The sequence below is a fragment of the Saccostrea cucullata genome, unplaced genomic scaffold (assembly GCF_032062105.1).
Source record: "Saccostrea cucullata isolate Sc308-1 unplaced genomic scaffold, CSIRO_AGI_Scuc_v1 ctg893, whole genome shotgun sequence".
Lineage (NCBI taxonomy): Eukaryota > Metazoa > Mollusca > Bivalvia > Ostreida > Ostreidae > Saccostrea > Saccostrea cuccullata.
The window spans coordinates 99,090-126,011 of record NW_026918505.1 but is presented as its reverse complement, the minus strand read 5'-3'; the positions used below and the strand labels follow the sequence as shown (position 1 = coordinate 126,011).

General features: G+C 34.4%; 1 protein-coding gene, 1 long non-coding RNA gene and 1 pseudogene across 2 annotated transcripts; 2 read left to right on the top strand and 1 right to left on the bottom strand.

Annotated features, from left to right (window-relative positions):
- Window positions 1-1,845: 1,845 nt before the first annotated feature.
- Window positions 1,846-4,553, top strand: LOC134267305 (uncharacterized). The gene is made up of 3 exons (XR_009992132.1): window positions 1,846-2,192; window positions 3,893-4,020; window positions 4,413-4,553. It is a non-coding gene; the product is annotated as an uncharacterized LOC134267305 (long non-coding RNA).
- Window positions 4,554-6,242: 1,689 nt separating this feature from the next.
- On the top strand, window positions 6,243-8,851 carry LOC134267323 (uncharacterized; annotated as a pseudogene).
- Window positions 8,852-17,746: 8,895 nt separating this feature from the next.
- LOC134267313 (phospholipid scramblase 2-like) lies at window positions 17,747-19,789 on the bottom strand. Its single transcript, XM_062749539.1, has 5 exons — window positions 19,773-19,789; window positions 18,667-18,673; window positions 18,409-18,573; window positions 18,016-18,177; window positions 17,747-17,835 (listed from the first exon to the last, which is right to left on the bottom strand). The coding sequence occupies exons 1-5, from the start codon at window positions 19,787-19,789 to the stop codon at window positions 17,782-17,784; spliced, it is 405 nt and encodes a 134-aa protein (XP_062605523.1). The 3' UTR covers window positions 17,747-17,781.
- Between the last annotated feature and the right edge of the window lie 7,133 nt (window positions 19,790-26,922).

Sequence of the window (26,922 nt, the reverse complement as noted above, 5' to 3'; positions counted from 1 at the left end):
TCTGAACCGATAGAACCAGAGAAGAAATGATCAGAAGACTTTCTTCAAACTTTTCACAGAGTGAAGAAGGGTCAGTTGTATTTGAGGAGAATCTTAGTTTGGACAATTTAGAAGACACATTTTCACTTGGTTGTTCTTCAATGGGAAATGTTTTGATCAACTTTAATATGAAGAAATTAAAGAACACATACTCACAATGTGCGAACTTTCACGTAATGAAAAAGATATGTATCGAATGTAAGGGTAGTGGAATCGAAACAACTGACAAACAAGAGGCCCATGGGCCACATTGCTCACCTGAGAAGCTTTGGTCATTCTTTACCAGATTCCCCACTTTTAATTCATATTGTGACCCCACCCTACCCTACTTATCATAATTTAAACAATTTGAAATCTACACTACCCCAGTATGCTTCCAAATAAGTTTCAGCTTTGATTTTAAGATTTTTTCTATATATTTCTATGTAAAACATTGATTCCCCATTGTGGCCCCGCCCAACCCCAAGGGGTCATGATTTGAACAATTTAGAATCTACACTACCCGAGGATGCTTCCAAATAAGTTTCAGCTTCTATGGCTCAGTAGCTCTTGAGAAGAAGATTTTCAAAGATTTTTCCTATATGTATTTCTGTGTAAAACTTTAAATCCCCATTGTGGCCCCGCCCTACCCCCGGGGTTATGATTTGAACAATTTAGAATGTAAACTACCCCAGGATGCTTCCACATAAATTTCAGCTTTTCTGGCCCAGTGGTTCCTGAGAAGAAAATTTTCAAAGATTTTTCCTAAATATTTCTAAGTAAAACATTGATTCCCCATTGTGGCCCCGCCCTAACCCCGGAGGTCATGATTTGAACAATTTAGAGTCTAACCTACCCCAGGATGCTTCCACATAAGTTTCAGCTTTACTGGCCCAGTGGTTCTTGAGAAGAAGATTTTTTAATGACCCAACCCCATTTTTGTCTTTTCTTGATTATCTCTCCTTGCGAGCGGATATGTCCCTTCATTTTAACAATTTAAATTCCCCTTCACCCAAGGATGCTATGTACCAAGTTTGGTTAAAATTGGCCCAGTGGTTCTTGAGAAGAAGTCGAAAATATAAAAATTTTCAGACGGACGGACGAACGACGGACAAAATTTGATCAGAAAAGCTCACTTGAGCCTTCGGCTCAGGTGAGCTAAAACCGGGAAATATACAACTATGGTGATAGGGAAGTGTGTAGAGAAGCTTTTCTAGTCATGCATGCTATCGGTGAGGAGTATCTTAAACTTTTGATTAAACACATGAAACTTAATGTACCAGTTCCAAGGTCCTATGGTAACAAGGGTAGAAAGCCAAACCTGTAATTATCTTTTCCGGACATAGAGTAGTCAATTTTTATTGTGCGTTTTAGTGAGGAGTGCGGGTTGTCCAGCCCCGCTGTGCCCCATGGCAATGATACTGTCCAAACTTCCATTCTCTTGCCAGCTTCCTCAACAAAAGGTTGACATTCACTTAATATCAATTCTCTGTAATTATCAAAATTGGTTGGCCACGCATAGAAAAGCATTTTGATTTTTTAACAATAATTTTAAACAACTATGTCATTGATTGTAAAATCTAAAGTGGGTTTATGAAATAGACCCTTGGTTGCCATAGAAACGGGGTGCAAAATCCTAAATTTCGTTAATTTTGAAAAGCGTGTAATTATCAGGAAAAACTGTGTCCAGAAATGAAAAGAGATAACTTAATATGTTTTCATTATTTAAATTTAATACTACAGATTAAAGTAATTATATATGTAGTTTTAATTTAATCTCTCAATAGTAAATGGCCATTTTACACATTATAACATATCAGATATGTGGTTGGTTTAGTGTAGTTTTTGGAGGCTAAAAACAAAAAAGGCACACTGATTACAAATTTAGTAATAATTAATTATGAAAGGCTGATATTTGATTATATCAAAATATGTAAAATATTGATGGGACACTCAAAGATGTAAAAGAAATTCAAAGGTAAAGATTACTTTTTTCTACATTTTGAAGCATTTTTTGCTTCCTAATTACTTCCCTTGAACTACTCTCTAACGTTTGGAGGTACAATGTGTATTTATAAACAGCAATGAACATTTTCTGGCGAAAGATCTCATCAAAGTTTTACAGTCTGGAAGAAGAAAAGAAGGCTAGACATCTTAAACAATGAAGACAGAAGGTAAATTTATGTATATACTGAGCATTACAAAAATTTCAAGATTAACCAATGCATATTTTCTTAATTTTATTTGTCTTACAATGCACAGTTGCTTTACCGGTAGTGGTCAGTGGTCCTTTTCAAATCAAGCGAACTATACCTTTTGACAGTTTGACTTTCTGACCAATGAGTTAATTATTTCTAATAATAAAAATGAATTTGAAGCATATAAACATTACTTGCTGATACAGCTGACCCCCCCCCCCCCGAAATATAAAAGTGAGATTGTATAAAATCTGTGCCATTCAGACATTCAGTAGGTTTACTTTTTATGATTTGCTGAGACTCAGAGAGACTTTTAAGTGAACATTATTTATCTCTATAATATAAATTTCCACTTCTGTCAGTTTTCATTCATTGTTTATCCTATTATTTCAATTCTTTCTTGGCATTAGGCACATATTTTACAGAATTGTGTTGTTAAAATATTAAACTAGAGCAAGTTTGTTTCTATAAAAAAAAAAAGTGCATCAAAGTTTATCAAGTGTGAGCACAAGCATAAAGTAGCTAAGTTTTTTTAAATACCGTAAATCTGGAAATTTTTGCTGTAGATAAATTTTTGGCAAATTTGCGAGTTCTTTGTATTCGTAAAAATATTTTTCTTAAAAATAAAATACCAATAAGAAAATGTAAACAAAGCAGTGGTAATTCGCAAAATTTTGAAACGTAAAAATTAATCAACACCATTTTGACCTGAATTCGCAAAAATAAAATCGACGTAAAAATTCCTAGATTTACAGTAGTATTCTATATTCTAGTGTCAGCAAAATATGGTCATGTGATGTTCATAAGCAGAAAATAGGAAAACAGCATGTTTGTTTTGATGTCATTGTTTTATTTAATAGCTTCTATCATTTAAACTTTAAATTTATCATATATATCCAAAACTGTACTAATAGTATTGACAAAGTAGATTTAGGTTAAGAATGCACTGGAAATATTTATTGAGTTATTTTTGTTTATATAGACTCTTTTATTCGTCTGTGAAGTACCGGTACTGTATAATCTATAGTTCAATTTTGTGCGAATAATATTAATCTTTTCAAATAGCAAACAGTAAAAAATATATATGTACACTTGTACATATGTATTAGTGTTAAAACAAAATTTAACTAGAGGTACCTTGAGCAATGAGCTCACTAAATGATACCCCCTGCCTCCCTTATGGTTATAACTGATGATGAAGTCCATGTTTTACTGTGGCCGGGAAACCCAAAATATGTGTTGGATCAAAAAGTGAAATAGGAGATGCACAATGGCAATATGTAATAAAGATTCTGTGAAAGGTTCATTAAATTTCACTTAGTGGTATAAGAGGAGTTGCGGATAATAAGAGATGGGACCCTAAAGCGTAACAGACGAACGGACTTACAGACAGATGGACGTACAGCTAGACGGACATACCGATTACAGTATACATGTACCCTCCCACTTTTCAAATGAAGGGTATAATAAAACTATATACGTGTACATGTAGAATTTGTTTTATACACACTGACCATGTTTTATAGTATTCTAAGCAAATTATTTGATACTCAGGCAAATATTCACTACTGGGAAGATGACCACATACATGAACATGTCTGTGTATGAATGAAATGAATTTTTCTTTTGATCATGTTCCTAGGAAAATAATTATTTTCATAATTTTTTCATCAAAGGATTTACCATATGGGATGAACAAAGAAAAAGTAAGACCAGTAAACCAAAACAGGACCAAATAGGCCATGACTGAAGTTCAAGTGCATTCTGCAAGAAAGTGGACAGCCTAGATTTTGTTCTTTTCAAGGTAACCATTCTTAAAATATGAAAGTAAATTAAGGAAAGATGATACAAACAAAAAATGGATGCCTGGATTGGTATATATTTTTTGGCATAATTTAATTGCAAATGATGCTATTAATAATAATAATAATATTTCACTGATTTAAACATGACCCAAGTTGTTATTTTCAAATTCTTTGACAAAAGGTTGTTTGTATCATCTGTCATTTCAGTTTATCTAAATTTAAACCTTGCTTATTTCTTTTTATAAACAAAATTTAATACCTGTCCAGTAACAGAACAATTCTTATACTAGAATAAAGAAAATAACTTTCTAAAGGATTACATACACATTTACTAGTAATTAGCTTGAAATCGGTGTATATTGGAAAGTGCAGAAATTATTTACCATTGCAGGTTGAGAAGGGATACCATATTTTAGGTTTGAAACCAGACAAGTGAAAGCTGAATTCCAACCTACTTCAACATACTTGCACCCACTGTCTTCAAGATATCAGTGTTTGAGATGTCAAAGTTCAAATATAATAGGAACATGTTTATCATACATATATTATGTATTATGTGAAGGCATCCTCAAATCTTATGCCGTATAACAAAATGTTTTAGAACTTATCAAGCTTTATCCTGTACCTTGCCAAAAAAACTCAACTCAGCATAATTCTCATTAACTAATTATCAGTTTTACTTGCATATGTCAATGTTGGTCATTACTGGTACATGCCTGACCAACAAAAACTCTAAAATTGAAAAATCATAGACAAGATTTTCAGAGCAGCAGAAACAGTAAAATTTGTCACGTAAATCTAATGATATGTACCGTAGTTGAGAATACAGTATAACACGGTTATAGCGAAGTCCTGGGGACCTGTTAATTTAATTCCCTATTTCCGTAATTTGTTATATCCGTATAACGAATTCGTATAACCATATATAGCGAATTTGCAATATGCATGTTTTCCTTCAAGTGTTACTATTAAATATGTTAGGGAAGCAAATATTACAAAACATATCTTCGATAACTAAGGTTTTATTATGAATTGAATTTTATATACAAATGCTGAGAGAAAATAAAGTCAGTTCAATTATTCAAATTTTGAAATCTTTTAAAGTTCGTTATAAAAGATGTAAAATTCATTATATTTAACCTCAACGGGACTCAAAATCAGTTCGCTATATCCGTAAATTCGTTATATCAGAGTTCGTTATAACCGTAAAATTTAACAAAGATTTGTAAAGAATTTTGCCGGGGACCCAGAAAAACTTCGTTATATCCGTGAATTCGCTATATCTGTGTTCGTACTAAACGTGTTTTACTGTACCTGTACTCTAAATGTTGCATATATACAAAAAATAAAAAAAGCGAAAAGTTCTGGTTTTCAGAATTTATATTTACATGTGAAAAAAAAGGATATAGTCGGTGTGATGAGATGTTGGCAGGAACCTAGTAAAATGAAAGGAAGAACTTCCTTAAAATGATAATTGTGGGGGACAGTGTCTCATGGGGGGGGTGGCATTGTTTCAACTGACTTTACAGAATACAAAAGATCCATTGCAAACCTAATTATTAATTATAAGCCAAACACTATGTTTACAGTTTTCCATTGTTGGATATTTATGTTTCAATCCAAGATAACTTACCCAAGAGGATGTGATTTTTTTTTTAAACCAATGTAATTTTTCTCAAGTTTAAAGCCTTGTTTCATAAGTTTTAAAAGAAAAAATCAGAAGAGTGGGGGGATGAATTGTTGACTTCATTCAAAGTATCTGTGGTTTGCAGTTGCCCATGAATTTAATAAATAAGTATACAAAGTAACAAGTTGAAATGAGTAAAATGTTATGAATGTCCTGCTTGTTTTAGTTTCATATCAGAATTTTTCAAGTTTGACCAAATCTTGAAAAAGGAAAAGCCACAAGGCTTTGCAATTATTTGACATAGCATTAAAAATGAATTATATTTTTGCAACATCATAAAGATGCAAATTTAAAATGCCAAAAAATTTAATTCACATTCACATTTAATTCATTACACAGGTTTTATAAGAGAGTATTTAAATAAGTGTAGTTTTGGGAATATTGTTAAACGCAGCCATTTTGGTTAAAATCTGGTATTCCTGTCTCCATGGTAACAAATTTTGCATTCCTGTTTCTATAGTAACAGAGAATGGATAGGGAAAATTTTATTTCATATTAGTTTCAATCTAAGAGTAGTTTCAGGAAACTTGAAACATGCCCTGGTTAGTCTACATGTACTTCAAAATTGTCAATTTTACGGAAGGGGGGGGCATTTTGTACAAGTTCTCCTATCTAAGAACATACATGTATAAATGCTCTTGGAAATGGGATGTGAGTATTTTTACATGACACTTCTCCTAGATTTGGATTAATTTTACTGTAAATGACATCAAAACAAGTAGAAAGAAACATTTCTTTTCTATATGAACTTAATGAAATGTGCATATGTTCCTTGAAATACAGTAATTTTGCAGATTTTGGGTAATTTTTCATCAGCTTTTTAAAAAAAAACATTTAAGTGTCCCATAAATATTTTAATGTGTTTAAACTAACTTATGTACCCTCTATACAATGCACTGTCTCATAAATTTCAAATCAGTGTGCAAAGTATTAAAAAATCGCTTTGAAAAAGGGTCTAAAATGGTAATTTTCTCAATTTGTTAAAATGCCAAAATCGCCAAAGATAAGCGTTGTTAAGCCACTATGTAGAATTACAGTTTTTAAAAAATTATGTTGTTATACTAAAGAGGAATAATGGTAGTTTTGAAACAAAAGTAGATTTTCCCATTCTCTTGTTTCTTTTAAGCTCATTTTTATTCAGTAAAACCTACAAAATCACGTGTTTTGGTCAAATTTTAGGAAGAATTTTCAGGGGAAACAATAGGTGCCGTTACCATGGCAACGAGGCATTTTTTGAAATAAAAAAATATAAAACCATTATTGATGTCACAATGTGAGTACACACAAAAAGTTTCATTAAAATTGAAAATGTAGCGTGGCCAAGCATTATTGATATTGTTTGATAATTACAGAGAATTGATATTAAAATACAAGTCCATCTGTGAGGAGACAAATGAAAGGTCTGTAATGTCCTCAATATTTAGTTGATTAAAATCAGACACGTGTTGTATTAAATTTTTGAATTTTAAAAATATCAATTTTAATTTGACTAATAACGGTTTCGTTATGTTTAAATGTGTATTATAATAGACAGTTAATATACACCATTAAAAAAAACAAAACTTAGTTCAGTGGAATTGTCAACATTTAAGAACATCTGGTTGCAGTGTGTTCCTCGTATCAAAATTGCGTCCCACAGATCGGATGTCTGCTCAAAATGTGAATTGCTGAGATGCCGCGCTATAAGTGCAGTCTCAGAGGAGGAAAAATTAATTGCCCTGCGTGTTTATAAGCAACATATTGCAATTTCTCGAGGTAATTACAAACTTTACATGTAAGTTTACCTGTTTTTCGTAAAATTTACTAAAGACTCTTTAGGAGGGGGGGGGGGGGTTTATAGTAACAACTCAAGATAGATGGTCTGTGAAATTCAAAAAAAGTTGTGTGATATAAGGCTAACAAGCAATGAGAAACTTTACAAACACACCCACAAAAAACAAAACACCCATCTCCGAATTTTTAGAGGGGGGGGGTCCTTCAAGTCTGAAATTCCTCCATATCCGTTTATACTTAACAATACTAAGTAAAATATTTTTTTAAGAACAACTCTGAAAATTCTGTGGGAATTATTTTCCACCCAACCCTATCATTAGAAATGCATAAGCACCAGAAAAAACAAACTTTTTGCTAAAGGGTAGGGGGGAGTATTTATCAATACATATCGTCACAGACGTGTAGATATAAATTCATAAGCAGGGATAGATTATTACTTTATATGAAATACATGTAAAGGTAGAATGATTTATAATATTCTTTTAAAGTATAATTATGTATTTGAATCATTCTGAGTCCTTCTACTGAAAATGATTTTGTACCTCTTCAGCTGAACATGTGGGCGTGGTTTACCGTCAATGTGTTGCTTGGCTAGAGAAGAACAAGAGACATTCGGGCACAGTCCATTGGGCTGTCCCACATGCTCAAATCAACTGTCTCAGGTTCATGAAATATATGACTTTGCCCAACAGCTATGCTCCCCCATCATTCTAGAGAAGAGGAGCCTCTGTATTTTACATCGCCCAGGAAAGTACAGCTTTTTGGGGTATGCATGGAAGGGGCAGGAGAACAGTACATTTATCTAATAGATGATAATTGTACCATTGGTGTGGATGGTTCACTACCCCACTGCCCAAACACTGTAATATCCATTTTACATCATGCATTTCAGCAGTTTGTACTAGGAGAGATGGCATGTCACATTCATAGTGATAACTGTGCAGGTCAAATTACAATTTTTCCCCAACAGTTAAATTAGAAAACGAAATTCACATTTTATACTATGTTATTTCATTCAATAACAAAAACTTGAGTTTGCTTACGCATCAAGATAATAGATAATATTAATAATTTTTCAGGTCAGAACAAAAATCTTGATGTTATGGCTTTTGCTGGCTTATTTTGGTTGGACTCCATAGAGAAATAACCGTTCGATTTCAGATACCTGGCCACACAAAATGTTTAGTGGATGCTGGATTCTGTTGCATCAAAAACTCTATCGACGGTAATACTGAGTTTTAAACTTTTGCCTGTCACTTTTATTTGCCTCTGACACAAAATTAGTAAGAATAAATAGAATTTTATAAAAATTATTTAGAACAGACAATGGCTCTTTCTCTGACCTGGTGCGGACAGTAGAAAGTCTTTAAGAACCAACCGAGCCGTCGTTGTGGACCAGGCATTCACATGGCTAGACTGGAAGTCTTTTCTTGCAGAGTTTAGTCCTCTGCCAGGTATTCAGAAGTACCGTTTCTTCCGTTTCAGCGCCCTTTATCCCGATGTTGTATTCGTTTAAGAGAAATCGGCGGATAATGAAAGGCCAGTCACCTTACTTAGTCCTTGCAGGAGACTTCCGCATACCTTGGATAAAGGTTCTTATTTAACTTAAGATGTAATAAAAAAAATAAATGTAATGACTTACATTCGTAGAACTTGAAACTTTTTTTTACAGGTTGACTTTCTTCGGAGAAAATACAATACCGTTACAAAAACTTGAGGCCTTTCTGTAAACGATCATTCAAAAGAGGCAACATGACCCACTCCCACCGAGGAATAATTGACTAAGACGATGCTGTCCATAACCTTTTATTTTATTCATTCTTGTATGTAATTATTGGTTGATTGTGAGTTACGTATTTAAACGTACATTTATACGTAGAATCATACGGAAATCTGAGTTTGCTCTGGAATGTAATTCATTTGATATTGCTGATCTTCTATGAACATATACAAGCACACAGATCTTACAGAAATAAATAAATATATAAATGTTTATGTCCCGGGATAGTGTATCAGCGTTTACATGCTTTTTCCTCGAGCGGTGCACTATCCGCATATTGTATTGGCTCAACTCTTTTTAACCAGCGAGCGATTTTATTTTGCGCGTTTTTGAAGTTTAGCAGCCAGACAAGACTGTGCTAACTGTAAACTCCCTGCTCAGTGGTAATGGTGGCATTGTGTAGTGAATTTAATCACAGCTGCACGGCCAGCAGCTTTTTACAAGTGTGACAGATCGGGCTAGGAATACCGGTGGAGATTACGTCAGTCGGACTTTATCCTAGTGCGATACGATAGCGGCCGAGTGTAGTCCGGATAATCAGTAGTATACCGTAGATAAGAGCGTTCTTGCTGAAAGCTGGCAGTTACCAGTCAGCTCACAAGAGACGGTCGTCCAATACGAAATACTAGAGGTTCTGCAGAGGCTTTAATACAGTGTACGGTGTCTAGTATACTGGGTTTATAGTTACTGTTAGTTTATCAGGTTAATAAAGTTGCAATTTCTTAAATTGGGAATTATAAGCAAGATCTGTCTGTGTATATGACAGAGACTTCGGGGGATCCTTGCGTACCTTAGATATATTTGGGACACAGACCTGTCCGAGTACAGGACCTATCCAGGATACAGACAAAGACCCATACCAATAATTGTTTATAAAGATTGATTGTTGCTTTTAAAGTTAAGGATAGGTAATCCTTCTATTATCTGTATATATTGACCCGTTTTTTTCCAGATATATGCTTTGTCACCTATCATTTCAAATCATTTGTTTTAATGAGTGATATATCTCTTGTTTTCATAATTATTTGTTTAATTCATTTGTTTGCTTAAGGATCTAAACCTAAATAAACGGACCCATACGCGCGACACAAGTAATACAATACCTGCGTTCTGCGGTTCGCACAGAGCCCCCATACTCTATAGTTCCTTTTCTCCCTCCCTGGATTTGACAAAGTTCCCCGCCTGCAGTATGCTCCGAGATATCGGTAGAGCTAGTACTGGGGATTTGTCATTATTCGGATGAGTAACGCGAAATCATTGTGCTGCCCTTCGCTCCACCGGAAATCGCTCAATAATGCTCAATAATGACGGAGCTGACAGAGACATGCCGTTGGGCTCTTTCTGGTAACTGCATAAAACAGAGACTCAACTCCGGAGAAATGAGGGATAAAGCTACGATAATAATTTGCAAAACCGAGGAAACACTTGACTCCCATACATCACACGGAACAGGCAATGTACGTACTGATTCAATATATTGATCAACCATCTCCACTGCGTGGAAACATAGACCGGGTATATTAAGTCTTACTCCCCGATACACAAACTCCGATTTCCAAGGTACTGGGCAATCGTGTCCGCCCCTAGAGTCAGGGCCCCTGGGTCAGGGGTTCTAGCGTTTAAGGGAGGGGGCTCTAAAGAATATTTAGAGAAATTGCATGAATTCTTTGAAAATCATTTCCTTTCATTCTGGGTATTATGCCAATGAATAAATATATATACATATTTATGAAGAAAATAACTCTTGGTTACTGCTATTCGGACAATTCAGCCGCACGTATCCCGGTTTTCTGCATTAATAAATTATTGTCCCTGAACTCTTTTATTATGTTCCCCAAACTTTATTCTTATTTTTCTTCTTCCTGGGTTCCTTTTTATCCGCGAGTGTTCTCGTAAAACTACTCATCCGATCTAGGGGAAACCTTTTAGCGTCACTTGGCAATTTATGTAGATTTGCGGAACGAAGGCCTTATTGCACACGTGTACGTTTTTCATATTTTATTAAATGCTTCGAAACTCATAATATTGGGATAGTAGTATTAAAGACATGTACTCCAGCATGCTAGAGGTTCACGGCGAGATACTTTTGACTTGGCGCCGCGTAACCTCTAGCATCCATTGTAAAAATTCTCGCCGCTGAAACCTCAAGTGGAAAAAAATTATTTTATTAAGAAATAAGGCTTTGTACATTAACGAATGGTACGAAATAATAAAATACTCAATATTTATAATAAAACTTACGCATAAAACACTGTTAGCCTCTCGTATTAGCAATAAATCCATTATTTTTTAAATCGAAGCAGAAATTGAAACAAGTCGTCTGTTTAAAATTCGGAAATGGAATTCAGAAAATCTGACGAAACGAAACTAGTGTAATGCAACGAAAATTTCGTTTTCTGACAAGCAATCCGCAAAATTAATGTGAAGTCAAATCGAAAGTACTTCTGGTGACAAATTGGAATAATGACAATTTTCATTAATTAACAATAACGCACACTGAATAAAATGGATTTGTGACTTTCATACCCCATGCTAACACGTAGGTACCTGAAAATTACTTGTTAACTGTTTATTTCACGCATAATACGTTCCGCCCAAAATCTCAGGCGGAACGAGCTCGTAAGAAAATGGCCTTCGGATGTAAGAGTCCGAGGTATATAAGGAGCGTAGGGACATTAACCGAGGCTCTTACTTGTAGGAGTATAAAGACATGATGACATATTCTAAATAGTATGAACTCAAGCGCATGCACGTACGCTTTGCTCTGTTTGGCTGTTAAAAGTCTCAATATCTTTCTCGTTTTATGACCAAATACTTGAAACATAGTCATATATTAGGAGGTTCTATAACATGCTATTTAAGAATTATCCTGAAAGTACGTGAATGCATGTGAGCTGCAACCTGATTGGCTAAAACTTAAATTGCCTAAAACTTTCTTTGTTCTAAAACCAGAAGTCTCTGTCGAGACTGTAGCTCTACTGGTATGTACTTATCAAAAACCATTGCACTATTTCATGTATCTTTTTGTAGTCTACTTGTGTGCCAACTTATTTTGAAATCAAACTAGAACTGTAGAAGGAGTAGCGTTTTTAAGGAATTTCACAGAAAATTCTATTTTTAGTAACCATGGTAACACCGTTCATCGAAATCAGAAACCAATGCACTATTCTATGTATCTTAGGGTAGTCTACTTGTGTGCCAAGTTATATTGAAATCAGACCAAAACTGTAGAAGGAGTAGCGTTTTTAAAGAATTTCACAGAAAATTCTATTTTTAGTAACCATGGCAACACCGTTCATCGAAATCAAAAACCAATGCCCTATTCTATGTATCTTAGTGTAGTCTACTTGTGTGCCAAGTTATATTGAAATCAGACCAAAACAGTAGAAGAAGAAGCGTTTTTAAGGAATTTCACAGAAAATTCTATTTTTAGTAACCATGGCAACATCTTTCATCGAAATTAAAAACCGATGCACTATTCTATGTATCTTTGTGTAGTCTACTTGTGTGCCAACTTATTTTGAAATCAAACTAGAACTGTAGAAGGAGTAGCGTTTTTAAGGAATTTCACAGAAAATTCTATTTATAGTAACCATGGCAACACCGTTCATCGAAATTAAAAACCGATGCACTATTCTATGTATCTTAGTGTAGCCTACTTGTGTGCCAAGTTATATTGAAATCAGACCAAAATTGTAGAAGGAGTAGCGTTTTAAAGGAATTTCACAGAAAATTCTATTTTTAGTAACCATGGCAACACCATTCATCGAAATCAAAAACCGATGCACTATTCTATGTATCTTAGTGTAGTCTACTAGTGTGCCAAGTTATATTGAAATCAGACCAAAACTGTGGAAGGAGTAGCGTTTTAAAGGAATTTCACAGAAAATTCTATTTTTAGTAACCATGGCAACACCGTTCATCGAAATTAAAAACCGATGCACTATTCTATGTATCTTAGTGTAGTCTACTTGTGTGCCAAAGTATATTGAAATCAGACCAAAACTGTGGAAGGAGTAGCGTTTTAAAGGAATTTCACAGAAAATTCTATTTTTAGTAACCATGGCAACACCGTTCATCGAAATTTAAAACCCATGCACTATTCTATGTATCTTAGTGTAGTCTACTTGTGTGCCAAGTTATATTGAAATCAGACTAAAATTGTAGGAGGAGTAGCGTTTTGAAAAATTGTTTACAGACAGACGGACAGACAGACAGACAGACGGACGGACGCCGGACGCATTACTATCGCATAAGCTCTTCTGGTCTCTGACCAGTAGAGCTAAAAAAAACCAGGATGAAATTTAGAATATAAATAGGTGTAATGAATTCCTAGATTATGCTGTTAATAAAATTGAATGCAAGGACGTACATGCACATGATTGTGCACACAATGCGTTAAACGACCAATATACTTGAGTTTTTGATGTTAACGAAGAATTTAAAACTTCTAAATGTCGAGACGTAAAGACATGTAACATACTGCAGTAAATCTTTTGAACCTTTACCATGAAAATTAAGTGAAGAACAAGGTCTTTGGTAACTTAAACAAATTTGATATTAGATTTTTTTTCCACCCAAATGACCTTGACCTTTGAACGCAACCTTGATCTTGGTCCAAGTATATAAAGAAAATGAAGTAATGTATCTAGAAACAGTTTTCATTGTTTATTTTGGTTGGCAGGAGAAAAGGTAAAGAGGAGGTGTTTTTTTAGTGGCCTTGACTTTTGATCCAATCAAGGTAACAATCAATCGTACGTTTAGGAGTAAGATAAAAGCTTCAACTCCAACGGTAAATAATTAGAAATATAATAACTCCCCTAAAAAAATCTAAATGAGAGGAACTTAGAGAATTTCTGTGAAACTCAACACCAGTTGATACATTCAGTATGTATTTTTTCACTTATACTTGTAAATGTTAAAATCATTCTGATTAAGTGTAAAAAATATTTGGCTGACAAGTTGATACAATTTCCATATCACCTTTACAAACATTGAATCAGGCGCCATCTTGTCAAGATGCCTGCAACAATATCCTACAAACAAACGTGTTGAGGTAAATGGTACATGCCATTTAAAAAGAATCTTTGGTCTAATATGTATCTGGTTATGAGTCCTGTCTCAGGTTACGCAACACGACATCTTCTGATGTTTTCAATTCCTCTTAAATCGACACATGTTCAGTGTATTCATAAACATCTCAAGTAAATCCCAGGAAGTAGTCTTCTATCAGTATGCACTGAAACAAAATCAATCGCAAGTTTTGGAGTAAGAGAAAAGACTCATCTCAATCGCTAATTAATAACCAGAAGTCTCTGTCGAGACTGAAGCTCTACTGGTTTGTGCTTATAGCAAAGGAAGAGAAAAGTTCTTAAGCAGTTTGGAATTGAAACTTTACCACAGCAATAAAAAGAAAACCAGAAGTCTCTGTCGAGACTGAAGCTCTACTGGTTTGTTCTTATAGCAAAGGAAAAGAAAAGTTCTTAAGCAGTTGGGAATTGAAACTTTACCACAGCAATAAAAAGAATAATGAGCTTTGATTAAGTCTCTTTATGTTCTTAGTGTAGTCTACTTGCATGCCACATTATATTATAATCAGACTTAAACTGTACTTGGAATAGCATTTTGAGAGTTTTTAACAGAAATTTCTATTTTTAGTTACCACGGCAACACCGTTCATCGAAATCAAAAACTGATACACAGAATTATGTATCTTAGTGTAGTCTACTTGTATGCCAAGTTTATGGAAATCAAACCAAAACTGTAGGAGGAGTAGTATTTTGAAAGAATTTCACAGAAATTTCTATTTTTAGTAACAACGGCAACACCGTTCATTGAAATCAAAAACCGATACACAGAATTATGTATCTTAGTGTTGTCTACTTGTGTGCCAAGTTATATTGAAATCAGACCAAAACTGTAGGAGGAGAAGCATTTTGAAAGAATTTTACAGAAATTTCTATTTTTAGTAACAACGGCAACACCGTTCATTGAAATCAAAAACCGATAAACAGAATTATGTATCTTAGTGTAGTCTACTTGTGTGCCAAGTTATATTGAAATCAGACTTAAACTGTTGGAGGAGTAGCATTTTGAAAGAATTTTACAGAAATTTCTATTTTTAGTAACAACAGCAACACCGTTCATTGAAATCAAAAACCGATACACAGAATTATGTATCTTAGTGTAGTCTACTTGTGTGCCAAGTTATATTGAAATCAGACCAAAACTGTAGGAGGAGTAGCATTTTGAAAGAATTTCACAGAAATTTCTATTTTTAGTAACAACGGCAACACCGTTCACTGAAATCAACAAGCTAATTCAGAGAATTCGTGTCCCCCGCTTAGGGAAAGAGTCGGCCCCCCTGACTGAATTTGTAGAATTATTAAATGTATACATGTATACTGAAGCAAATAAAATACATGTATGTCAATTTGCATATAAAAATTTGATTGCTTATTATTCATTATGTGTATAGAAGATTTCTTTACATAGAATTTTTATCACACTGTAATGATGATTTTATAACCTCGAAAATTTTTCATTTCACATGCTGAATACTTTCATTTAGTAAAAAAAAAGTATTTAAAAAAAAAAAGAAAGGTTCGACCGAGATTCGATCCCGGGACCTCTCACACTTGAAGCAAGAGACATAACCACTAGACCACGGAATCGCTTTACTCGGCGAGAAGTATATGCAGAAGTGAAATCACATACATGTATTTATTCATGTTTTCATGTTCGGTATTCTCAAAATTTTACACAACCCATGGTGTTTGATTTATTTAGCCTTTATTAAACAGTTCTAATAGATGTAATAAGAACATAAAGTCCGCCGAGAACCTGTTTTATACGCAATAACTCTCCTTATGCCCCTGCGCTAAAAATAGCGACATGTAATTCTATAAATACTAATAAAACAAACGGGGCGGGGCACTTTGAGAGGGGCGAGAGACGTCCTAGGGAGTTTTGATATAAAATTACATTGCATAAGCTCAAAATCTTCTTGAAATATTGCCCGGAAATAATAGTATTACACACAGACAGAATGTATAAATTTACGACCTTGAACTTTTACCTTTTGACCTCAAAATCAATAGGGGTCTTTATTAGGCCACAGGGAGTTGTTATATAAAATTTCATTGCAATAGCTCAAATGGTTCTAGAGATATCGTGTGGAAACGAAAGTGTTTTAACAGACAGAATTTGCTTATTTATGACCTTTGACCTTTTGACCTCAAAATCAATAGGGGTCTTCTTTAGTTCATAGGGAGTTGCTATGCTAAATTTCATTGCAAAAGCTCAAAGGGTTCTCAAGATATCGTGTGGAAACGAAAGCGTTACAGACAGACAGAAAGACGGACAGACGGACGGAGGGACGGACGGACAAACCCAAATTAATATCCCCCACTTTTCAAGCGGGGGACAAAAACCGATACACAAAATTATGTATCTAAGTGTAGTCTACTTGTATGCCAAGTTATATAAAAATCAGACTTAAACTGTAGGAGGAGTAGCATTTTGAAAGAATTTCACAGAAATTTCTATTTTTAGTAACAACGGCAACACCGTTCATTGAAATCAAAAACCGATACACAGAATTATGTATCTTAGTGTAGTCTACTTGTGTGCCAAGTTATATTGAAATCAGACCAAAACAGTAGGAGGAGTAGCATTTTGAAAGAATTTCACAGAAAATTCTATTTTTAGTAACCATGGCAACACCGTTGATTGAAATCAAAAACCAATGCACAGAATTATGTATCTTAGTGTAGTCTACTTGTGTGCCAAGTTATATTGAAATCAGACCAAAACTGTAGGAGGAGTAGCATTTTGAAAGAATTTTACAGAAATTTCTATTTTTAGTAACAACGGCAACACCGTTCATTTAAATCAAAAACCGATACACAGAATTATGTATCTTAGTGTAGTCTACTTGTGTGCCAAGTTATATTGAAATCAGACCAAAACTGTAGGAGGAGTAGCATTTTGAAAAAATTTTACAAAAATTTCTATTTTTAGTAACAACGGCAACACCGTTCATTGAAATCAAAAAGCGATACACAGAATTATGTATCTTAGTGTAGTCTACTTGTGTGCCAAGTTATATTGAAATCAGACCAAAACTGTAGGAGGAGTAGCATTTTGAAAAATTGTTTACAGACAGACGGACAGCTAGACAGACGGACAGACAGACGGACGGACGACGGACGCATTACTATCGCATAAGCTCTTCTGGTCTCTGACCAGTAGAGCTAAAAATAAATACCGTGTTGATAACATAATTGATCTTGATTTTTTAATTTTGTAAAGCAGAAAAGGAAATTATTCTCCCATGTATAAAACAAATAAAACACAAGCTGTCACTTACGACACTGATACCTTATGTACAACATCATCAGCTGAACTTTTGTCAGTGATCAATTGTTTGTAGAAATAAGCCTTAACACCATGTTTACTTATTAGATGCTCATTTTTAAGTATATATAGAGTCAGTTACATGTATTTATTAAACATGCATCAACCTACCATTTTGTCGTCTTTCTTTGTGTTGTTTTCAAAGAACATGAAATCCTGTAGTGAAAAAAAAAAAAATGGAAAAAAAAATTAAACAATTTGTCACTTTCAGTTATGTGGAAATTGGTTCCATTTAGATCATACACATTTCCAATGAATATGCTTTTAATATGTTCAGGTGAGTTAATAAGCAAGATTTACAATACAGAGATAAGCATGGTAAGGAATCTGACTTACCAAAAGGAAGACGGCTCCCAGGAGGGTGGCCTTGACATTGACATCCAGATCCAGAGGGAAGGAGATTCCAAAGTTGTCAGCATCAGTGAACAGCTCCTTACCCAGTCCAGACCACTGCTTAGTGACACGACCTACATACGTCTCCTCATCCGGGGCATAAACCTGACAAACAGAAAGTAAAGGTCATCAAAAAGAAAGTAAAGGTTGCCAAACAGAGAGTAAAGGTTGCTAAACAGAAAGTAAAGGTTGCCAAACAGAAAGTAAGGATTGGGAGACAGAATGGTTACCAAAAAGAAAGTAGTTACCAAACACAAAATCGAGATAAAAAACAGATTGAAAGTGAAATATGATTTAAAGAGGAAAATTAAATCAAATCTCAAAATATTTGCTTACATCAAACTCGATGTCTCCACAGATGTTGAGCTGACAACAGGGTCCTTTGATCCTCAGCATGGTCTCACCTTCAGCATTCTCAATCCTCATACGAGGTTTACACAAGCTCCAGGCCTGAGATACGTATCCCGCCACCTTTCCTGGAGGGGCCTCTACTGTTACTTTCTAAAATCAAGGACACATGGCTATAAGAAAATGCTTCAGTGTCAAATAATAATTATTTCATTTTCAATTAAAACCAGAAGTCTCTGTCGAGACTGAAGCTCTACTTATTTGTTCTTATAGCAATGGAAGGGAAAAGTTCTTAAGCAGTTGGGAATTGAAACTTTACTACAGCAATAAACAGAATAATGATCCTTGATTAAGTCTCTTTATGTTCTTAGTATAGTCTACTTGCATGCCACATTATATCATAATCAGACTTAAACTGCAGGAGGAGTAGCATTTTGAGAGTTTTAAACAGAAATTTCTATTTCTAGTTACCATGGCAACACTGTTCATCAAAATCAAAAACCAATATACAGAATAATGTATCTTAGCGTAGTCTACTTGTGTGCCAAGTTATATTGAAATCGGACAAAAACTGTAGGAGGAGTAGCATTTTGAAACAATTTCCCATAAATTTCTATTTTTAGAAACCATGGCAACACTTTTCATCAAAATCAAAAACCGATATACAGAATTATGTATCTTAGTGTAGTCTACTTGTGTGCCAAGTTATATTGAAATCAGACCAAAACTGTAGGAGAAGTAGCATTTTGAAAGAATTTCATAGAAATTTCTATTTTTAGTAACAACGGCAACACCATTCATCGAAATCAAAAACCGATACACAGAATTATGTAACTTAGTGTAGTCTACTTATGTGCCAAGTTATATTGAAATCAGACCAAAACTGTAGGAGAAGTAGCATTTTGAAAGAATTTCACAGAAATTTCTATTTTTAGTAATAACGGCAACATCGTTCATCGAAATCAAAAACCGATACAAAGAATTAAGAATCTTAGTGTAGTCTACTTGTGTGCCAAGTTATATTGAAATCAGACCAAAAATGTAGAAGGAGTAGTATTTTGAAAGAATTTCAAAGAAATTTCTATTTTTAGTAACCACGGCAACACCGTTCATCAAAATCAAAAACCGATACACAAAATTATGTATCTTAGTGTAGTCTACTTATGTGCCAAGTTATATTGAAATCAGACCAAAACTGTAGGAGAAGTAGCATTTTGAAAGAATTTCACAGAAATTTCTATTTTTAGTAACAACGGCAACACCGTTCATCGAAATCAAAAACCGATACACAGAATTATGTATCTTAGTGTAGTCTACTTGTGTGCCAAGTTATATTGAAATCAGACCAAAACTGTAGGAGGAGTAGCATTTTGAAAGATTGTTTACAGACAGACAGACAGACGGACGGACGACGGACGCATTACTATCGCATAAGCTCTTCTGGTCTCTGACCAGTAGAGCTAAAAAGATCCTTGATTAAGTCTCTTTATGTTCTTAGTATAGTCTTCTTGCATGCCACATTATATAATAATCAGATTTAAACTGCAGGAGGAGTAGCAATTTGAGAGTTTTTAACAGAAATTTCTATTTTTAGTTACCATGGCAACACCGTTCATCGAAATCAAAAACTGATGCACAGAATTATGTATCTCAGTGTAGTCTACTTGTATGCCAAGTTATATTGAAATTCAGACCAAAACTGTAGGAGGAGTAGCATTTTGAAAGAATATCATAGAAATTTCTATTTTTAGTAACAACGGCAACACCGTTAATCGAAATCAAAAACTGATACACAGAATTATGTATCTTAGCGTAGTCTACTAGTGTGCTAAGTTATATTGAAATCAGATCAAAACTGTAGGAGGAGTAGCATTTTGAGAGAATTTCACAGAAATTTCTATTTTTAGTAACAACGACAACCCGTTCATTGAAATCAAAAACCGATACACAGAATTATGTATCTTAGTGTAGTCTACTTGTGTGCCAAGTTATATTGTGTGCCAAGTTATAATGAAATCAGACCAAAACTGTAGGAGGAGTAGCATTTTGAAAGATTGTTTACAGACAGACAGACGGACGGACGACGGACGCATTACTATCGCATAAGCTCTTCTGGTCTCTTACCAGTAGAGCTAAAAATAAAATACCACCTCTCCTCCCAAAAAAAATCTAAATGATAGGAATTTAGAGAATCTCTATGAAACTCAACACCAGCTGATAAATTCAATATGTATTTTTCCACTAATACTTGTAAATGTTAAAACATTCTTATTAGTGCAAAAAATATTTGGCTGACATGTTTATGCAATAAACTGTTCATGAATTCAAAAGATAAGCAAACTATAATCAAAATTTCAATATCGCCTTTACAAACATTGTCACAGTAAGCGTTGGCACGATAATTTATATTTAAAACACTCTTGGCATTCATTTTTGCGTGACGCCAACTGACTGCAAACCCATATGCAAGACGGCCAGGATCTATATTACTCTGACAAGGAGCACACCTACCAGTAACAATGTCAGACAAGTTGTATTTTACAAAAAGACTAAAAAATCCTAACTGCACTTATAAAAGTGTGAGCCTGTGATCACCCCTACTATCATTGAACACAACCAAGATAGGGCGTTTCTGCTCTCAAATAGTTTGACTAATCTCGACCATTTGTCTTATAACTTGGTTGAAGAATTGTATTTTGTAAAGTTATATACATGTGACCATCATAGAACGATTCACCAATGTAATCATGTATCTGAATCTTGAATGCAACAGAAGGTGTTACCTTAATTTTGTACATACATGTGACCATCATAGAACGATTCACCAATGTAATCAGGTATCTGAATCTTGAATGCAAGAGAAGGTGTTACCTTAATTTTGTAGGTCGAAGTTAAAATTGGATGCAGGGTTTCCCCTTTGATGCATGTAATTTTGTCTCCGCGACGTTGATAGCGTCATTTTGATTGGCTTTCCGGGAGGCAATTTTAAAGGAATTGACATTGACCTATCACAGGAAAGTACATTTTGAAGATTTACATTGTTATTGTTGCCTCTTACAATGCAATATGCATAAATTTATGTATTATCGTTTCAAAGGAAAGAGGTCAATTTTACTATGGCAAGTAGTCGGAATATTTATATGCAACATAGACTATTAGAAAAATGAGAAAATTTCGCATCTGAATTTTGTGGTTCTATAATCATTTCGGAAAATTCACGCGGATTCAACTCAGAAGTCGTCACCCCGACGCAACTTTTGAACAGTTTTTTTTAGGTACCTTTAAATTCATGCATACTTATTATCGTTAACTACAAGAGAAAATGGAAAATGTGAGATTATAATGATATTAGACTTAATGGGAAAAAAATCTATGAAAACTATGGTCATTTCCTACTACATACATGTATAAAGAGGTACGTTTATACTATTGGTCTCTGACATAAATGTCAAATTTGAATCTGTAGCCAGGATTACCTATGAATTCTGAAATACTGTAGAATAACCCGATTTTCTAACGTGGTAAATGATAATGGAGAGGTTTCGAAAACCAACGTGTACGTGTACTTGTAACAGGGAAAAAATGTGTATTACGTCATCACATTTACTAATGATGATATTCTTCACGTATCCACGTACGTGTAGATCGCTTAGTACCCGTAAGTGCAAACTTGTAGTTTATTTTTTCTTAATTGCTTTTGTTTTCAATCAAAGTGTGTGTGATCCTTAAAGCTAAGGATTGAATGAAAGTACTGATATATGGAACTTAATGTTTTTACGGTAAATAATTCGGCTGTTAAGCAATAAAAACACTAATGTTGACTTTCAACACATGATTTAACAAACCAACGTTAAAAAAACCTATTTTTAATTTATTTTTAGCTCACCTGAGCCGAAGGCTCAAGTAAGCTTTTCTGATCAAAATTTGTCCGTCGTCTGTCCTTGTAGTTGTTGTAAACTTTTCACATTTTCATCTTCTCCTCAAAAACCACCGGGCCAATTTCAACCAAACTTGGCACAGAGTATTCTCGGGTGAAGGGGATTCGAGTTTGTTCAAATGAAGGGCAACGCCCTTTTCCAAGGGGAGATAATCATGAATTTGTTCAAAATTAATGGCATTTTTAAAAAATCTTCTCCAGAACTGCTGGGCCAGGAAAAATGAAACTCATGTGGAAGCATCCTCAGGTAGTGTAAATTCAAGTTTGTTAAAATCATGACCCCCGGGGCAAGGGTGGGGCCAAAATTGCCGACCCAAGTTTAACATAGGAATATATAGGAAAAATCTTTAAAAATGTTCTTCTCCAGAACCACTGGGCCAGGAAAGATGAAACTCATGTGGAATCATCCTCAGGTAGTGTAGATTCAAGTTTGTTCAAATCATGACCCCCGGGGCTAGGGTGGGGCCAAAATGGTCGACCAAGTTTTACATAGGTATTTATAGGGAAGCCTTTTAAAATCATCTTGTCAAGTACTTCAAAGCTATGATTAGTGATATTTATATGGAATCATCCTCAGGTAGTGTTTATTCTAATTTGTTCAAATGATGAACGCCTGGAAGGGGAGGGGGGATAAATTCAAGCCCGATGTGCTCAGGTGAGCGCTGTGGCCCCTGGGCCTCTGGTTTTAATTGACTTGTTCATTTTGGGCTCATGTATAAAGCTTGAGACATAGAATCTATTATATCCGTAAGAAAACGTTAACTACAGCTTAAAACTACTCATTAAAACTGAAAAATAAGAAACATCATCAAGTGTTAAAAACAGTTTTTACATTGCACAGAAGATAATGTAATTTCATTTGTCACTTTGGAATAATGACTGGACATGCATACAGTTAAAGATCAATTAATGAGTTTGGTGTGGGAAGTTGAACATTTCGGCATCTCATTATGAACCATATGTTATCTTCTGGGAATCGGGAACAAGAATTAGATATCTCTCTTCTCTTATTAGGTCACCTGAGTAATTCAGGTGACCTATTGCTATCTGTTTTCGTCCGTCGTCGTGCGTCTGTGCTTCGTCCATTAACATTTGAACATTTACAGCTTTTTCTCTGCAACCAGTGAACCAATTTCAACCAAATTTGGCACAAAGCATCTATTTGTGAAGGGGGACAAAAATTATGAATTTCACGATCCCTCCCCCCTGGGGCCTGAGGGGTGGGGCCAAAAGCACTAAAATTAGTGTAATCTTTGAAAATCTTCTTTACTCCTGGACATCAAGCAGTCAAACTGTTAGCATGATTGTAATCAGCATTGAGTCCTCCACCAAAATTGTGAAATTCATGGCCCTGGGGTCAAGGGTTCTAGTGCTAGGGCGGGGTTAAATAAATATATAGTAAAAATGCATTATTTCTTTGAAAATCTTCTACTCTGCTCCTGGGTATTAAATAAACCAACTAAGTGCATAGTTATAATGAGCAAGAGTGACTCTACCAAAATTGGGAATTTAATGGCCCCAGTTTCAGGGGTTCTGGTGTTAGGGTGGGGGTCTATAGATTATATAGTGAAAATACATAAATTCTTTGAAAATCTTCTTCTCTGTTCCTAGGTATTAAATAAAGTAAGTAAGTGCATAGTTATGATGAGCAAGAGTGCCTCTACAAAAATTGTGAATTTTATGGCCACATGGTCAGGGGTTCTGGTGTTAGGGTGGGGCTCTATAGATTATATAGTGAAAATACATGAATTCTTTGAAAATCTTCTTCTCTGTTCCTAGGTATTAAATAAATAAACTAAGTGCATAGTTATTATGAGCAATGGAGCCTCTACCAAAATTGTGAATTTCATGACCCCAGAGTCAGGGGTTCTGGTGTTAGGGCGGGGCTCTATAGATTACATAGAGAAAATACATGAATTCTTTGAAAATCTTCTTTTCTGCTCCTAGGTATTAATTAAATAAACTAAGTAAGTGCATAGTTATGATGAGCAAAAGTGCCTCTACAAAATCCGTGAATTTTATGGCCCCAGGGTCAGGGGTTCTGGTGTTAGGGCGGGGCTCTATTTATTATATAGTGAAAATACATGGATTCTTTGATTTTTTTTTCTCTGCTCCTAGGTATTAAATAAACTAACTAAGTATATAGTAATGATGAACAACAATGCCTCTTCCAAAATTGTGAATTTTATGGCCCCAGGGTCGGGTTTATGGTGTTTGGGCGGGGCTCTATTGATATTATAGTGATAATACATTAAATCTTTAAAAATTTTCCTTTTTGCTCCTAGGTATTACGCAGGTGAACATACCTATGTAGTTATGATGAGCAAGGGTCCTAATCATCCAGAATTGTGAATTTCAAGGCCCCTGGGTCAGGGATACCATAGACGTGGGGGGGGGGGAGATGGGGAGTGTTACTTATATAGTGAAAATGAATTAATTGTATGAAATCTGCTCATTGGTATTAATCAAATATTTTTGAAAAGCAAGGATGCCTTTTTATAAATTGTGCAAGGTGTGTATTTAGGCGTAAGGGTCAGGGGTTAATGTGTGAAAGGTGTGTGTGTGTGTGTATGTATAAAATTATAGTTTATATACCGAAAATTTGATATCACGTATTTTAAAGATCTATATAAATTTAAAATAAAGTTGTGGTGAATTTACGGTAGTAAATTCTTTTTTTACCAATCTTTGCCTGGCAGATTCAAAATTTTGACATCTTTCTTCTTTGCGATGTAGAGACAGAACTCTCGACTTTTAATGACCATATTTGATTAAGAACACTATTTTTATGAATTTTTAAGAAGTAATCAATTGTACAGAATTAATAAAATTTCATTTTTTATTCCTAGCTTGCGTGATTTTGTTAGCATTTTATCAAAAAGACTGTGTCGGACATTTTCACTATTTGCGGGCCATATTGGATATTTTGGCGCCAACTTAGATATTTTAAAGCTGGCGTGGAAACAGAAAATTAGGGCTTGCATAGATATTTCCGAAGATAAAATTAAGCTCTATCCTAAAAAAGTTACCTAGATTTAACGGACTTTTCTTCCTTTCATGTGTCATCATCTAGTACTCACATATAGTTTATTTTCTTACATAAAACTACAGTACTCATAAAATTGATAATTTAACATTGGAATTTTTTCACCAAGTTTTTATTATATTTCTTAATGTGTCCATGTTTGTGCAATATACGAGAGTTGATCCAAAAGTTCGTGGAATTTCTTTCTAAAATTTTATCGTGATTTGATAAAATCAATCAACTGGCATATTGATAATATAGAGTCATAATGCAACAATATTGGAAATTTTCACCGCATTCCAATTACCAATAAGGTCACACGAGCTTTCTGAAAATGGATAGTTGGGAAACACGGGGGAAAACTTCGACGTAACGTAAAGTTAAATATGTCACGTTATGTTATAGAAACATCTCGCCCAAATTCCAATATGAATACGTTATTCTACAAAATGCTGCCTTTTTTTCTTGAGAAAAGCCTGGGTATCCTCTCACACCAACTTATCTTCATATTTTACTCATATTTCAAAATACTTCCCATCTTTCCACATGATATTCCAATTTCAGTAGCATTGTCAAGAACAGTAGGCCAGCCGACAACGTCCATTAACGCTTTTAATTTGTCTAAGGGAATACGTACTTAACCCTTTAACTACCAGAGATTTTGCGTTTTTACTGCAAAACTGACTAAAAATTTTTCGATTAAAAAATTAGACATTTTCTTGTCACTTTTACATAATGCAACATATATATTTTCTGAAAGGTAAGATTCTAAAGTATTTAATTATGTAGAGTTAAATGACATTTCCGTTGCCATGGCAACGAATAAGACCCATATTTGCCAAAATTTGTGTTTTTCTTCTTTTTACTTCAAAGAAATACAAATAAATTTACAATTAACACTTCCATAACAGAAATTTAAGTAATGCTATTATAACAAAGCATATTTTCAATTAGTTTTAGGTTATACTGGTCAATTTGTTTTTGAAAGAGAGGGTTTGATAATTACGTAATGTTGTCTGTCACCTGTAAGCATGGTAAGGCCTTGTAGCACAGCTGCCTAATTGTTGTAACCAATTTTCAAATCGCTTTCCCTCTCTTAGTTTTTGATTGATTTCAATAAAATTTGGTACACATAGAAAGATACACAAATATTTATCAAAATACTTTTATTTCAATGGAAGGTGTTGCCATAGTAACAAAAATTGGAAATTTGAGAAGGGAGCATCTTAAGGATTGTTACTATTTCAACAAATCCTGGAAAACTATACCGCGTATTCAATACCATATACTGAACATAGAAATTACAAATATCGTTACAAAAATTGACTTTATAAAACATGGTCGAAGGGTGATGAGGAACAATATTGCAATGACGACTTTCTCATATTTGTTAGCTAAATGTTGATTTGATGTCATCAGAATTATGGGAGAAAATATTTCGCCTTAAATACCCCTTTTTCTCCTTGGAATAAAAGCCACACATCTGATAATGTGATTGATTGTGTGTTGTTTTACGTTCCATTCGAAAATTTTTCACTCG

Coding starts and splice junctions, on each gene's coding strand:
- LOC134267313 (XM_062749539.1), bottom strand. Junction 18,178..18,408: donor GTGGAGACATCGAGTTTGAT/GTAAGCAAATAT, acceptor TCTGTTTGTCAG/GTTTATGCCCCGGATGAGGA. Junction 17,836..18,015: donor TGGGAGCCGTCTTCCTTTTG/GTAAGTCAGATT, acceptor TTTTCACTACAG/GATTTCATGTTCTTTGAAAA.